The sequence below is a fragment of the Labrus bergylta genome, chromosome 4 (genome assembly GCF_963930695.1).
Source record: "Labrus bergylta chromosome 4, fLabBer1.1, whole genome shotgun sequence".
Taxonomy (NCBI): domain Eukaryota; kingdom Metazoa; phylum Chordata; class Actinopteri; order Labriformes; family Labridae; genus Labrus; species Labrus bergylta.
The window spans coordinates 5,264,413-5,281,108 of record NC_089198.1 but is presented as its reverse complement, the minus strand read 5'-3'; the positions used below and the strand labels follow the sequence as shown (position 1 = coordinate 5,281,108).

The 16,696-nt window shown below is 41.3% G+C and overlaps 3 protein-coding genes across 3 annotated transcripts; all 3 read left to right on the top strand.

The window, feature by feature from the left end:
* The first annotated feature begins 611 nt into the window (after positions 1 to 611).
* On the top strand, positions 612 to 3,064 carry LOC136179120 (tripartite motif-containing protein 16-like). The gene has a single exon (XM_065954486.1). It carries the CDS (start codon positions 701 to 703, stop codon positions 2,378 to 2,380), a length of 1,680 nt encoding a protein of 559 aa, XP_065810558.1. The 5' UTR covers positions 612 to 700; the 3' UTR covers positions 2,381 to 3,064.
* Positions 3,065 to 5,648: 2,584 nt separating this feature from the next.
* Positions 5,649 to 8,792, top strand: LOC109979731 (mammalian ependymin-related protein 1-like). The gene is made up of 3 exons (XM_065953377.1): positions 5,649 to 5,662; positions 5,905 to 6,113; positions 7,876 to 8,792. The coding sequence occupies exons 1-3, from the start codon at positions 5,649 to 5,651 to the stop codon at positions 8,067 to 8,069; spliced, it is 417 nt and encodes a 138-aa protein (XP_065809449.1). The 3' UTR covers positions 8,070 to 8,792.
* Positions 8,793 to 9,073: 281 nt separating this feature from the next.
* On the top strand, positions 9,074 to 15,414 carry LOC136178931 (uncharacterized). The gene is made up of 2 exons (XM_065953376.1): positions 9,074 to 10,871; positions 12,714 to 15,414. The coding sequence occupies exons 1-2, from the start codon at positions 9,193 to 9,195 to the stop codon at positions 14,653 to 14,655; spliced, it is 3,621 nt and encodes a 1,206-aa protein (XP_065809448.1). The 5' UTR covers positions 9,074 to 9,192; the 3' UTR covers positions 14,656 to 15,414.
* Positions 15,415 to 16,696: the final 1,282 nt, after the last annotated feature.

Below are 16,696 nucleotides of genomic sequence, written 5' to 3'. Positions count from 1 at the left end.
CGTGGTCAGCCCCGCCCTGCATGCTCTGAGCGTGACAGAGTGTGGAGGCGGGGAGCAGGCTTCAGTGTTGCATACATACAAGCAGAATATTTGAAGACAAGAGGAAGAATTGCATTTATCTGCACAGAGAGGGCTCATCGTCATCACAAGCTGCTTCAGAAAACACCGGTGGCAGCAAAGTGACGCCTGCACAGTAAGCATTACAAATACGATTCCCAGCATGCAACACAGACATTTATGAGTTTAATGAATGACTTTCATGAAGCCTGCATTGCACTTTCACAACAGAGCAACCTCTAAGCTGCTGTACAAACAACATGCAGTACTGGGGGCAGAAAGCCTTCTCCAAACCCTCCGATTCAAAGAAGAGTTCATCTTGTAAAATCTGAAATGAGAAGTGTTTTTAAAAGAGAAATGTTCTCTGTTGTAAACAAGTCTCTCTCTCTCTCACCGCTCCTCTTCCTGGAATGAAGCAGAGCTTGTTAACCCCTCCCTCTTCTTCCTGCTCTCAAACACAGCCAGCTCCACTCTGACTCTATATTTAGTGGTTCCCTCCCCTTTAGATCTACAAGTTGAGGATGGGTGTTACCAACAAGAGCTGACGTTCACTGAACAAACACATGCTGTGCAGATCAGAGGTGGAGCTAGTTTGATTTCTCAGGAAGAGAAACTCAGACAGTCGTTGTTACCGAGAGGAGAAATGGCACAGAAAGGAGTTCAGCTGGGTCAGGAAACCCTTTCTTGTTCGATCTGTCTGGATCTCCTGAAGGATCCGGTGACTGTTCCCTGTGGACATAGTTACTGTATGAACTGTATTAAAAGCCACTGGGATAAAGAGGATGAGAAGACAATCTACAGCTGCCCTCAGTGTAGGCAGGACTTCACACCGAGGCCTGTCCTCAGGAAAAGCACCATGTTAGCAGATTTAGTGGAGGAGCTGAAAAAGACTGGACTCCAAGCTGCTCCTGCTGATCACTGCTATGCTGAATCTGAAGACGTGGCCTGTGATGTCTGCACCGGGAGGAAACTGAAAGCCTGTAAGTCCTGCCTGCAATGTTTGATCTCATTTTGTGAGAAACATCTTCAGCCTCATTATGAAATACCTGCTTATTCAAAACACAAGCTGGTGGAGCCCTCCAAGAAGATCCAGGAGAACGTCTGCTCTCGTCATAATGAAGAGATGAAAGTATTTTGTCGAACTGATCAGCGGTCTATCTGTTATCTCTGTTTAATGGACGAACACAAAGGTCATGACACAGTCTCAGCTGCAGCAGAAAGGCAAGAGAAGCAGAGAGAGCTCGGAGTGAGTCGACAAAACATCCAGCAGAGAATCCAGGACAGAGAGAAAGATGTGAAGCTGCTCCAACAGGAGGTGGAGGCTATCAATGGCTCCGCTGATAAAACAGTGGGGAACAGTGAGAAGATGTTCACTGAGCTGATCCGTCTCATGGAGAAAAGACGCTCTGATGTGAAGCAGCAGGTCAGATCCAAGCAGCAAACTGAAGTGAGTCGAGTCAGAGAGCTTCAGGAGAAGCTGGAGCAGGAGATCACTGAGCTGAAGAGGAGAGACGCTGAACTGGAGAAGCTCTCAGACACAGAAGATCACAACCAGTTTCTACACGACTACCCCTCACTGTCACCACTCAGTGAATCTACACACTCATCCAGCATCAAGATCCGTCCTCTGAGGTACTTTGAGGATGTGACAGCAGCTGTGTCAGAAGTCAGAGATAAACTACAGGACGTCCTGAGAGAGAAATGGACAAACATCTCACAGACAGTGACTGAAGTGGATGTTTTACTGCCAGAACCAGAACCAGAGCCCAAGACCAGAGCTGAGTTCTTAAAATATTCATGTGACATCACACTGGATCCAAACACAGCAAACACACAGCTGTTATTATCTGATGAGAACAGAAAAGTAACAGTAATGAGTGAACATCAGTCTTATTCTAGTCACCCAGACAGATTCACTGATTGGTGGCAGGTCCTGAGTAAAGAGAGTCTGATGGGACGTTGTTACTGGGAAGTGGAGTTGAGAGGAGAGGGAGTTTGTGTAGCAGTCACATACAAGAATATCAGCAGAGCAGGGGACTCAGATGAATGTCTGTTTGGATGTAATGACAAATCTTGGAGGTTAGATTGTTACAGCAACAGTTATGACTTTTGTTACAACAGTGTCAGCACTCCTGTCTCAGGTCCTGAGTCCTCCAGAGTAGGAGTGTACCTGGATCACAGAGCAGGTGTTCTGTCCTTCTACAGCATCTCTGAAACCATGACTCTCCTCCACAGAGTCCAGACCACATTCACTCAGCCTCTTCATGCTGGACTCTGGTTTGTTTATGATGGAGCCTCTGCTGAGTTGTGTAAACTGAAATAGACAGAAGTCATTAACGAGACAGATGTTTAACTTGCTGTGTTTTAAATCTTCAACTTGATTTTTATTCACGCTCGTTGCTGAGATCTTATCGTCGTCACCTGTCAATCAAACTTTATGGGCGGTACTTTGACCTCTTCTCGTCTGTTCTGTAAATGTTTGAGTGTCTTTAAGTGACACTCCTTCCTGTGTCTGTTTAGCCGTGGACTCTTTCACTGCTCAGGATGACTTTTGTTCACCTGAACTGACATTTCTCTGAGTGAAAATATCAACTTCTCTCCGCTCTCCATGTTTGATTATTTGTATTCATACATTTATATGCTGTTGTTTCTGTTCTGATTCATGAGTCTGAAGAGAGAGCAGCAAACTTTTCTTTAATGTTGATTTTCTCTTCTCACCACTTTGTACATTTGTAGAAAATCTATAAAATCACACTTAAAGAAATGAGTTAGTCAGAATAAATGTTGTTGTTCATATTCAAAGTAAAGTAAAAAATGTCCTCTGAGGTGTTTTAAAAATGTAATCCTCCTGATTAAATCAATAAGGAGATAAATCATAGTTTTCTGTGAGTGGAGATCAAACAAACTGTGTGTATGAAGTGAATGTGTTCATGAAATGATTGAACAAGAGACATTGAACACACTTTACTGATTTGATGTGTAAACAAACTGAAGTTTGACATCCTGAATAAACACATGAACAAAATGTTTTCTTCTCGTCTTCATTGCAGGGTGTCATAAGAAGCTGATGGAGAGTCAAACTCAGTCACTTTGTTCATGTGTTGGTGTTTAGAGCTGAAGAGTGTCTGTCACTCAATCTCTGTTCTTTCAGCTCTCCTCACTAAAAAAGATTTGCTGTTGAGGAATGAGCAGAGTTTTCGTTAACATTTTGACTTCTAAAAACATTTTGACAAACTTTTCTTTCCTATATTTCCAATGTGTCCTGAATGCAGCATCAGAATCAGAAGAATCAGAATCAGCTTTATTGGCCGCGTATGCTTTCACACTTAAGGAATTTGACTTCATTAAAACGATACTCTCAATGCACAAAAAGGACAACATTAATTTACAACAAGAAACACAATGTAAGCAAAGACTAACACGTACAAGGCTCGATGAGAGAATAGTGCAGTGTTGGGTCGAGCAAACATGCTGAAATAACTTATAATAAAATATATATATATGTAACAGATGGGTTAATTTACTTGAGGAAGAGTTGTAACAGTATTTACATTGAGCGGTGTGATTGATATCAAGGGAGGATAATAATACAGATGCCTTCCTGCAGAGAGTAGAAATCACCACAAGAGGGCGCCTTCATCCTGTTAACCAGAGATGTAAAGATCCACTTAAGCACCTGAACTCAGTTTGTGCAGAAGAGAGTGAGAAGAGGTCAAACTACTTAAAGTTATTCACTAATTCCCTCTGGTCTTCATTTATGTACATCTGTCCCTGGATTCTGCTGCCATTCTTCTCCATGTTACCAAGTGTATTTATGTCATTTCTAGTCAACAATACATTAAAAGACACAATCACCTGACAGGTCCAGAAAAACCTCTTCAAGATACAAAATAAAACCTGGATTGCTTTTAATCTGCAAAAATATTGCTGGTTCAGCAAGCAAATTTAACTTGTTGTAATGTTAGAAATATGAAGGTAGATATGTTGCAAAATAGGAGAGCTTGTAGAATGTGATGTGAGAAGTTGAAGGAAAAAAAAAGTGAACATGTAAAAATGTTTACTGGTATAAAAAATCCACTACTTTTCTGTCGTGAATCTGCGCTGCTTGAGTTTTGCAACACATTTTGCGAGATGTCTGTAGAAAAACAAATTTGTACTTGTGGAAATACACAAATTCAAGGCAGGTAACGTGTGCGCACCGTACATGTCCGTCCCTTAATTCCGTCGTAGCGGAAGCAAAACAAGGAACTTTAGTGCCACATAGAAACAGAAAGATTTTAACAGTGTTTTTAACCTTTTAGCTTAACATACATGAATTATTATTTATTTATTTATCGAATTCATGAAATGATGACAATATGAAATCATTTATGAGTCATGAACTTAAAGTTTTATGTAACAGCACTTCAAGTATAAACACTATAACGACTCAAGTTACTTTTAAGAAGAAACAAAATAATTCGCAAGGGATTGTGGGATAGGTAGTCAACAATAGTAGGACAAAAATTATGTATCAGTCTTGTATCTTTGCCTTTTTCTCAGTTTTTCGATGCCGTTTTGGCGCCGAATTAAATGTACTATAGTCAGGAGTATTGAGGTGGCTGGTCGTCTTGGTTTCAGTCACCAATCTCTTGATAAAATAATTTTGTGAAAAATCAATGGAGGATTTGAATGGGAAAATGTACTTCTGATTGGCCAATTCCCCCCACATGCAGACACACAGCGAGGGGAGGGGGGAGGAGGGAGGGGGAGGGGGAGGGGGAGGGGGCCTTTCTACAAGTACAAATTTGTTTTTCTACAGACATCTCGCAAAATGTGTTGCAAAACTCAAGCAGTGCAGATTCACGACAGAAAAGTAGTGGATTTTTTATACCAGTAAACATTTTTACATGTTCACTTTTTTTTCTTCAACTTCTCACATCACATTCTACAAGCTCTCCTATTTTGCAGCATATCTACCTTCATGTAAAAGGTGTCATCAAGTCAAATTTGCATAAACATATTATTTTCACTTTTTACAAGCAGTTCAGACCTTTATTTATTTTTAGTTATATACCTTGAAATAAGATGTTCATCTGGACTTTTCAGATGACAATGGTTTACAATAAGTGTATTGAGATACTTTGATGTTATCAGCCTTCTTAGTAAGATTTTAGTGTTAATAGAGGCCTCACTTGGAGACTGAACCAGCTTATTTTAGGCATTACAAAATAATATATTAAATAATTAAAAAGTCGAGTTTTCAGGGAAATAAAATACATTTTCACAAAATTAAACTGTGATAAAAGTAAACACAAAAAACTTTCATTCACTCAGGGATTTAGGAATTAGAGAGTCGTGTATAAGAAGTTCCTCTCTTCACTCAGAGTGATGGACGAGTGAGCGGCAAACCTACCGACATACATGAGAGAAAATAACAATAACCATCGTGATATCAACAGAAAAGACAGATGTAGATTGATAAAAGTAGAAATATAAGCTCAGAAAATGATAAAGAGTGAAATATAGAGTCATCACAGAGCGGTTATTTTTATATTTTAAATATAGCTAATAAATGTAAATAAAAGGCAGGCGTGGTTAAAGCTCTCTACATGGGAACAAGAAGGTATGATTTAGAGCTGTAACATAAGCCCATCAATCAATTAGTTGAAAGAAATGAAGCCATACATTTTAATTAATTATAAAACATTCCAGATGTTTCAGATTTCAGCTTCTGAAATGCGAGGAATTCCTGATTTTCATGTATGATTATAAATTAAATGCTTTTTAGGTTTTGTTCTGTTTGTTTTGGCCAGAAGAAGACATTCAAAGATGTCACTCCTTCATTTTTCTCTTCCTCGGCTCCAGGTTCTTCGAGTACATCTTTTTGTACCAGAGCCTGGTGATGTTCCAGATCGACCAGAAGACGAAGGACTGCTCAAAGATCGCTCTGACCGAGGCCTGGGATCCCTTCGACATCCCAGCCAACTCCACCTTCGAGGACCAGTACATCATCGGAGGCCCCGGGGACAACGTGGAGGTCCAGGAGTGGTCGGACAGGAAGCCGGCACGCCAACGTAAACCTGGTTTTTAAAATATTTTAAACACAACACCAGAAAGGACATGCACAGACAGAAAGTCATAATCAATTAATCAATTTTTATTTGTATAGCGTGAACTCATAACAAGTGTTATCTCGAGACACTTTACAAAAAGCAGGTAAAAGACCTTACTCATTGTTATGTTACAAGAAGCAGGTAAAAGACCTTACTCATTGTTATGTTACAAAAAGCAGGTAAAAGACCTTACTCATTGCTATGTTACAAAAAGCAGGTAAAAGACCTTACTTATTGCTATGTTACAAGAAGCAGGTAAAAGACCTTACTCATTGTTATGTTACAAGAAGCAGGTAAAAGACCTTACTCATTGCTATGTTACAAAAAGCAGGTAAAAGACCTTACTTATTGCTATGTTACAAAAAGCAGGTAAAAGACCTTACTGATTGTTATGTTACAAAAAGCAGGTAAAAGACCTTACTCATTGTTATGTTACAAGAAGCAGGTAAAAGACCTTACTTATTGTTATGTTACAGATCGTTAAAGATCCGGTCTATCCATCATGAGCACTTTAGAAAAGCAGCAAAAGTTACAGTGGTAAGAAAAAACTGTCTTATTAAAAGGCAGAAATCTTCGGCCGGATCCCTGGCTCACGACGAAACAGCCTTCACAGGCCTAGACTGCACCGGGCTTGGAAAGGGATAGAGGGAGAGATGGGATAAGAGATGGCGATTCCAGAGGAGAGGAGCCTGATAACTGAAGGCTTTACCCCCCATAGTACACTTGGAGACTGTAGGTACCACTAGCAGACCTGCATTCTGGGACCGTAATGTTCTCGAGGGACAGTACGGCACTAGTAGCTCCTTCAGGTAAGATGGTGCCTGGCCATTTAGAGCTTTGTAAGTGAAAAGAAGGATCTTGAATTCTATTCTAGACTGTATAGGGAGCCAGTGCAGAGAAGCCAACACAGGAGTGATGTGGTCCCATTTCCTGGTTCTGGTCAGTACACGAGCTGCAGCGTTCTGGACTAGTTGAAGAGTCTTTCGAGATCCACCAGAGCACCCTGACAAAAGAGAATTACAATAATCCAGTCTGGAGGTAACAAATGCATGAACTAGTTTTTTTGCACTATTTTGTGACAGGATATTCCTGATCTTGGATATATAATAATCAAATAAATAAGTCAGTATTAACCGCCAGTTTCAGCTCATATTTGGTCTCCACCAACTAATAAACGTGATTTAAAAAAAGTCTTTGGCTTCAATCTAGACGATTATCAAAACTGAACTGATTTTCAAAACCACAGACATAAAGACAGTTTCAACCCATATTTAACATTATAATTCTGATATATGATTCTGACATGATTGACAGGTTGGTATAACGGTTTGTCAAGAGGCTTAAAACCCGCCTCAGCTCCAGCTCTTAGCCTGTCGTTAGGTTGACTGAAAGTTAGGCTGAGACAGGATTTCCAACATGGCGGCTGCTGCTGATGAGCCTCCGGAGCCCCCTGCTGTAACAGGGTGACGTCACTCAGGCTTCATCCATTAATATTTACAGTGTATGTGTTATTCCACAAACACAAGATCTCACAGAAACTCTTGTGATCAAACAGATTAAAAACTAATTTGGAGGACGGTCAAGACGTTATAAAGGCACACGTGTTGTTGCCATAATTTAAAAAGCTGCTCAGTTGTGTTTGTCTTCCGTTCCAACTTCTGCTGGATATGAACCTCCAGTTCCTCTTAGAGCTGCTGTGACCTGTTTCTCGTCTCTCCACCAGATGAGACCTGGGTGGGCGTTTACACCCTGAAGGACTGCTACCCCGTGCAGGAGACCTACGTCAGGAATAGCAGCGTCACCACCTCCACCCGCTTCTTCAACCTGCAGCTGGGCATCAGCGACCCCGACGTCTTCACCCCGCCCAGCACCTGTCAATCAGCTCGGCCTGAGAGGATGTCAGAGTCCGGCTGCTGAATGCCCTCACCTTCAATCTTAGATACTTAAAAGGGATAATCTCGCTGAATTCTTCTGTTACATAAATGTCTGTGAGATCACAATCGTTTGTCTGATGAGTTAACACAAGAAGAGTTTTTATTCAGCTATGATCTAATTAATGACTTCTGACGATGAAACTGTTTAAATGCTCCTGTGACCGTTTGTTTTCCTGAGTTTGGAAGTTGTTTTTCCAGCTTTGGTGTGAATGCAGGATTAAACCAGTTCTTTCAGTAAGCGCCGGCTGTCACAGAAACAGCCTATGAGTCACTTAGTTGCTGCTGGCTGCTGTTTTCTATTCTTGATTCTAATAAAATTTAATTCACTAACTAGTTACGACTCGCTTTTGCTGTTTGTGTGAGAAGCTTCAAATCAATGTGAGCATGAGAAGAATGCCAGTCTGTCCGTGGTCAGCCCCGCCCTGCATGCTCTGAGCGTGACGGAGTGTGGAGGCGGGGAGCAGGCTTCAGTGTTGCATACATACAAGCAGAATATTTGAAGACAAGAGGAAGAATTGCATTTATCTGCACAGAGAGGGCTCATCGTCATCACAAGCTGCTTCAGAAAACACCGGTGGCAGCAAAGTGACGCCTGCACAGTAAGCATTACAAATACGTTTCCCAGCATGCAACACAGACATTTATGAGTTTAATGAATGACTTTCATGAAGCCTGCATTGCACTTTCACAACAGAGCAACCTCTAGGCTGCTGTACAAACAACATGCAGTACTGGGGGCAGAAAGCCTTCTCCAAACCCTCCGATTCAAAGAAGAGTTCATCTTGTAAAATCTGAAATGAGAAGTGTTTTTAAAAGAGAAATGTTCTCTGTTGTAAACAAGTCTCTCTCTCTCTCACCACTCCTCTTCCTGGAACGAAGCAGAGCTTGTTAACCCCTCCCTCTTCTTCCTGCTCTCAAACACAGCCAGCTCCACTCTGACTCTATATTTCCTTGTTTCCTCCCCTTTAGATCTACAAGTTGAGGATGGGTGTTACCAACAAGAGCTGACGTTCACAGAACAAACACATGCTGTGCAGATCAGAGGTGGAGCTAGTTTGATTTCTCAGGAAGAGAAACTCAGACAGTCGTTGTTACCGAGAGGAGAAATGGCACAGAAAGGAGTTCAGCTGGGTCAGGAAACCCTTTCTTGTTCGATCTGTCTGGATCTCCTGAAGGATCCGGTCACTGTTCCCTGTGGACATAGTTACTGTATGAACTGTATTAAAAGCCACTGGGATAAAGAGGATGAGAAGACAATCTACAGCTGCCCTCAGTGTAGGCAGGACTTCACACCGAGGCCTGTCCTCAGGAAAAGCACCATGTTAGCAGTTTTAGTGGAGGAGCTGAAGAAGACTGGACTCCAAGCTGCTCCTGCTGATCACTGCTATGCTGGATCTGAAGATGTGGCCTGTGATGTCTGCACCGGGAGGAAACTGAAAGCCTGTAAGTCCTGTCTGCAGTGTTTGATCTCATTTTGTGAGAAACATCTTCAGCCTCATTATGAAGTACCTGTCTTTAAGAAACACAAGCTGGTGGAGCCCTCCAAGAAGCTCCAGGAGAACATCTGCTCTCGTCATGATGAGGTGATGAAGATGTTCTGTCATACTGATCAGCAGTCTATCTGTTATCTCTGCTCTGTGGACGAACACAAAGGTCATGACACAGTCTCAGCTGCAGCAGAAAGGAGCGAGAAGCAGAGAGAGCTGGAGGTGAGTCGACAAAACATCCAGCAGAGAATCCAGGACAGAGAGAAAGATGTGAAGCTGCTCCAACAGGAGGTGGAGGCTATCAATGGCTCAGCTGATAAAACAGTGGGGAACAGTGAGAAGATCTTCACTGAGCTGATCCGTCTCATGGAGAAAAGACGCTCTGATGTGAAGCAGCAGGTCAGATCCAAGCAGCAAACTGAAGTGAGTCGAGTCAGAGAGCTTCAGGAGAAGCTGGAGCAGGAGATCACTGAGCTGAAGAGGAGAGACGCTGAACTGGAGAAGCTCTCACACACAGAAGATCACAACCAGTTTCTACACGACTACCCCTCACTGTCACCACTCAGTGAATCTACACACTCATCCAGCATCAAGATCCGTCCTCTGAGGTTCTTTGAGGATGTGACAGCAGCTGTGTCAGAAGTCAGAGATAAACTACAGGACGTCCTGAGAGAGAAATGGACAAACATCTCACAGACAGTGACTGAAGTGAATGTTTTACTGTCACAACCAGAACCAGAGCCCAAGACCAGAGCGGAGTTCTTAAAATATTCATGTGACATCACACTGGATCCAAACACAGCATACAAATTCCTTTTATTATCTGATGAGAACAGAAAAGTAACATTAATGACAGAACAACAGTCTTATTCTAGTCATCCAGACAGATTCACTTATTGGTGGCAGGTCCTGAGTAAAGAAAGTCTGATGGGTCGTTGTTACTGGGAAGTGGAGAGGAGAGGAGAGGGAGTTTGTGTAGCAGTCACATACAAGAATATCAGCAGAGCAGGGAGCTCAGATGAATGCTGGTTTGGAGGTAATGACAAATCTTGGAGGTTAGATTGTTACAACAACAGTTATGACTTTTGTTACAACGATGTCAGCACTCCTGTCTCAGGTCCTGAGTCCTCCAGAGTAGGAGTGTACCTGGATCACAGAGCAGGTATTCTGTCCTTCTACAGCATCTCTGAAACCATGACTCTCCTCCACAGAGTCCAGACCACATTCACTCAGCCTCTTCATGCTGGACTCAGGTTTGTTTATGATGGAGTCTCTGCTGAGTTGTGTAAACTGAAATAGACAGAAGTCATTAACGAGACAGATGTTTAACTTGCTGTGTTTTAAATCCTAAACTTGATTTTTATTCACGCTCGTTGCTGAGATCTTATCGTGGTCACCTGTCAATCAAACTTTATGGGCAGTACTTTGACCTCTTCTCGTCTGTTCTGTCAATGTTTGAGTGTCTTTAAGTGACACTCCTTCCTGTGTCTGTTTAGCCGTGGACTCTTTCACTGCTCAGGATGACTTCTGTTCACCTGAACTGACATTTCTCTGAGTGAAAATATCAACTTCTCTCCGCTCTCCATGTTTGATTATTGGTATTCATACATTTATATGCTGTTGTTTCTGTTCTGATTCATGAGTCTGAAGAGAGAGAGCAGCAAACTTTTCTTTAATGTTGATTTTCCCTTCTCACCACTTTGTACATTTGTAGAAAATCTATAAAATCACACTTAAAGAAATGAGTTAGTCAGAATAAATGTTGTTGTTCATATTCAAAGTAAAGTAAAAAATGTCCTCTGAGGTGTTTTAAAAATGTAATCCTCCTGATTAAATCAATAAGGAGATAAATCATAGTTTTCTGTGAGTGGAGATCAAACAAACTGTGTGTATGAAGTGAATGTGTTCATGAAATGATTGAACAAGAGACATTGAACACACTTTACTGATTTGATGTGTGAACAAACTGAAGTTTGACATCCTGAATAAACACATGAACAAAATGTTTTCTTCTCGTCTTCATTGCAGGGTGTCGTAAGAAGCTGATGGAGAGTCAAACTCAGTCACTTTGTTCATGTGTTGGTGTTTAGAGCTGAAGAGCGTCCGTCACTCACTCTCTGTTCTTTCAGCTCTCCTCACTAAAAAAAAACTAACACGTACAAGGCTCGATGAGAGAATAGTGCAGTGGTGGGTCGAGCAAACATGCTGAGATAACTTATAATAAAATATATATATATGTAACAGATGGGTTAATTTACTTGAGGAAGAGTTGTAACAGTATTTACATTGAGCGGTGTGATTGATATCAAGGGAGGATAATAATACAGATGCTTTCCTGCAGAGAGTAGAAATCACCACAAGAGGGCGCCTTCATACTGTTAACCAGAGATGTTAAGATCCACTTAAGCACCTGAACTCAGTTTGTGCAGAAGAGAGTGAGAAGAAGTCAAACTACTTAAAGTTATTCACTAATTCCCTCTGGTCTTCATTTATGTACATCTGTCCCTGGATTCTGCTGCCATTCTTCTCCATGTTACCAAGTGTATTTATGTCATTTCTAGTCAACAATACACTAAAAGACACAATCACCTGACAGGTCCAGAAAAACCTCTTCAAGATACAAAATAAAACCTGGATTGCTTTTAATCTGCAAAAATATTGCTAATGCAGCAAGCAAATTTAACTTGTTGTAATGTTAGAAATATGAAGGTAGATATGTTGCAAAATAGGAGAGCTTGTAGAATGTGATGTGAGAAGTTGAAGGAAAAAAAAGTGAACATGTAAAAATGTTTACTGGTATAAAAAATCCACTACTTTTCTGTCGTGAATCTGCGCTGCTTGAGTTTTGCGACACATTTTGCGAGATGTCTGTAGAAAAACAAATTTGTACTTGTAGAAATACACAAATTCAAGGCAGGTAACGTGTGCGCACCGTACATGTCCGTCCCTTAATTCCGTCGTAGCGGAAGCAAAACAAGGAACTTTAGTTCCACATAGAAACATTCTATGTTGTACAAACAACATGCAGTACTGGGGGCAGAAAGCCTTCTCCAAACCCTCCGATTCAAAGAAGAGTTCATCTTGTAAAATCTGAAATGAGAAGTGTTTTTAAAAGAGAAATGTTCTCTGTTGTAAACAAGTCTCTCTCTCTCTCACCGCTCCTCTTCCTGGAATGAAGCACAGCTTGTTAACCTCTCCCTCTTCTTCCTGCTCTCAAACACAGCCAGCTCCACTCTGACTCTATATTTCCTTGTTTCCTCCCCTTTAGATCTACAAGTTGAGGATGGGTGTTACCAACAAGAGCTGACGTTCACTGAACAAACACATGCTGTGCAGATCAGAGGTGGAGCTAGTTTGATTTCTCAGGAAGAGAAACTCAGACAGTTGTTGTTACCGAGAGGAGAAATGGCGCAGAAAGGAGTTCAGCTGGGTCAGGAAACCCTTTCTTGTTCGATCTGTCTGGATCTCCTGAAGGATCCGGTCACTGTTCCCTGTGGACATAGTTACTGTATGAACTGTATTAAAAGCCACTGGGATAAAGAGGATGAGAAGACAATCTACAGCTGCCCTCAGTGTAGGCAGGACTTCACACCGAGGCCTGTCCTCAGGAAAAACACCATGTTGGCAGATTTAGTGGAGGAGCTGAAGAAGACTGGACTCCAAGCTGCTCCTGCTGATCACTGCTATGCTGGATCTGAAGATGTGGCCTGTGATGTCTGCACCGGGAGGAAACTGAAAGCCTGTAAGTCCTGTCTGCAGTGTCTAGCCTCTTACTGTGAGAAACATCTTCAGCCTCATTATGAAGTACCTGTCTTTAAGAAACACAAGCTGGTGGAGCCCTCCAAGAAGCTCCAGGAGAACGTCTGCTCTCGTCATGATGAGGTGATGAAGATGTTCTGTCGGACTGATCAGCAGTCTATCTGTTATCTCTGCTCTGTGGACGAACACAAAGGTCATGACACAGTCTCAGCTGCAGCAGAAAGGAGCGAGAGGCAGAGAGAGCTCGAGGTGAGTCGACAAAACATCCAGCAGAGAATCCAGGACAGAGAGAAAGATGTGAAGCTGCTCCAACAGGAGGTGGAGGCTATCAATGGCTCAGCTGATAAAACAGTGGGGAACAGTGAGAAGATCTTCACTGAGCTGATCCGTCTCATGGAGAAAAGACGCTCTGATGTGAAGCAGCAGGTCAGATCCAAGCAGCAAACTGAAGTGAGTCGAGTCAGAGAGCTTCAGGAGAAGCTGGAGCAGGAGATCACTGAGCTGAAGAGGAGAGACGCTGAACTGGAGAAGCTCTCAGACACAGAAGATCACAACCAGTTTCTACAGGACTACCCCTCACTGTCACCACTCAGTAAATCTACACACTCATCCAGCATCAAGATCCGTCCTCTGAGGTACTTTGAGGATGTGACAGCGGCTGTGTCAGAAGTAAGAGATAAACTACAGGATGTCCTGAGAGAGAAATGGACAAACATCTCACAGACAGTGACTGAAGTGGATGTTTTACTGTCAGAACCAGAACCAGAGCCCAAGACCAGAGCTGAGTTCTTAAAATATTCACGTGACATCACACTGGATCCAAACACAGTAAACACAGAGCTGTTATTATCTGATGAGAACAGAAAAGTAACAACGAGTGAAGAACAGTCTTATTCTAGTCACCCAGACAGATTCACTGATTGGTGGCAGGTCCTGAGTAAAGAGAGTCTGATGGGTCGTTGTTACTGGGAAGTGGAGAGGAGAGGAGAGGGAGTTTGTGTAGCAGTCACATACAAGAATATCAGCAGAGCAGAGAGGTCATATGAATGCTGGTTTGGAGGTAATGATAAATCTTGGAGGTTAGATTGTTACAGCAACAGTTATGACTTTTATTACAACAATGTCTGCACTCCTGTCTCAGGTCCTCAGTCCTCCAGAGTAGGAGTGTACCTGGATCACAGAGCAGGTATTCTGTCCTTCTACAGCATCTCTAAAACCATGACTCTCCTCCACAGAGTCCAGACCACATTCACTCAGCCTCTTCATGCTGGACTCAGGTTTGTTTATAATGGATCCACTGCTGAGTTGTGTAAACTGAAATAGACAGAAGTCATTAACGAGACAGATGTTTAACTTGCTGTGTTTTAAATCTTCAACTTGATTTTTACTCATGCTCGTTGCTGAGATCTGATCATCGTCACCTGTCAATCAAATTTTATGGGCGGTACTTTGACCTCTTCTCGTCTGTTCTGTCAATGTTTGAGTGTCTTTAAGTGACACTCCTTCCTGTGTCTGTTTAGCCGTGGACTCTTTCACTGCTCAGGATGACTTTTGTTCACCTGAGCTGACATTTCTCTGCGTGAAAATATCAACTTCTCTCCGCTCTCCATGTTTGATTATTGGTATTCATACATTTATATGCTGTTGTTTCTGTTCTGATTCATGAGTCTGAAGAGAGAGCAGCAAACTTTTCTTTAATGTTGATTTTCTCTTCTCACCACTTTGTACATTTGTAGAAAATCTATAAAATCACACTTAAAGAAATGAGTTAGTCAGAATAAATGTTGTTGTTCATATTCAAAGTAAAGTAAAAAATGTCCTCTGAGGTGTTTTAAAAATGTAATCCTCCTGATTAAATCAATAAGGAGATAAATCATCGTTTTCTGTGAGTGGAGATCAAACAAACTGTGTGTATGAAGTGAATGTGTTCATGAAATGATTGAACAAGAGACATTGAACACACTTTACTTATTTGATGTGTGAACAAACTGAAGTTTGACATCCTGAATAAACACATGAACAAAATGTTTTCTTCTCGTCTTCATTGCAGGGTGTCGTAAGAAGCTGATGGAGAGTCAAACTCAGTCACTTTGTTCATGAGTTGGTGTTTAGAGCTGAAGAGCGTCCGTCACTCACTCTCTGTTCTTTCAGCTCTCCTCACTAAAAAAAGACTAACATGTACAAGGCTCGATGAGAGAATAGTGCAGTGTTGGGTCGAGCAAACATGCTGAGATAACTTATAATAAAATATATATATATGTAACAGATGGGTTAATTTACTTGAGGAAGAGTTGTAACAGTATTTACATTGAGCGGTGTGATTGATATCAAGGGAGGATAATAATACAGATGCCTTCCTGCAGAGAGTAGAAATCACCACAAGAGGGCGCCTTCATCCTGTTAACCAGAGATGTAAAGATCCACTTAAGCACCTGAACTCAGTTTGTGCAGAAGAGAGTGAGAAGAGGTCAAACTACTTAAAGTTATTCACTAATTCCCTCTGGTCTTCATTTATGTACATCTGTCCCTGGATTCTGCTGCCATTCTTCTCCATGTTACCAAGTGTATCTATGTCATTTCTAGTCAACAATACATTAAAAGACACAATCACCTGACAGGTCCAGAAAAACCTCTTCAAGATACAAAATAAAACCTGGATTGCTTTTAATCTGCAAAAATATTGCTGGTTCAGCAAGCAAATTTAACTTGTTGTAATGTTAGAAATATGAAGGTAGATATGTTGCAAAATAGGAGAGCTTGTAGAATGTGATGTGAGAAGTTGAAGGAAAAAAAAGTGAACATGTAAAAATGTTTACTGGTATAAAAAATCCACTACTTTTCTGTCGTGAATCTGCGCTGCTTGAGTTTTGCAACACATTTTGCGAGATGTCTGTAGAAAAACAAATTTGTACTTATAGAAATACACAAATTCAAGGCAGGTAACGTGTGCATGTCCGTCCCTTAATTCCGTCGTAGCGGAAGCAAAACAAGGAACTTTAGTGCCACATAGAAACAGAAAGATTTTAACAGTGTTTTTAACCTTTTAGCTTAACATACATGAATTATTATTTATTTATTTATCGAATTCATGAAATGATGACAATATGAAATCATTTATGAGTCATGAACTTAAAGTTTTATGTAACAGCACTTCAAGTATAAACACTATAACGACTCAAGTTACTTTTAAGAAGAAACAAAATAATTCGCAAGGGATTGTGGGATAGGTAGTCAACAATAGTAGGACAAAAATTATGTACACAGTCTTGTATCTTTGCCTTTTTCTCAGTTTTTTCGATGCCGTTTTGGCGCCGAATTAAATGTACTATAGTCAGGAGTATTGAGGTGGCTGGTCGTCTTGGTT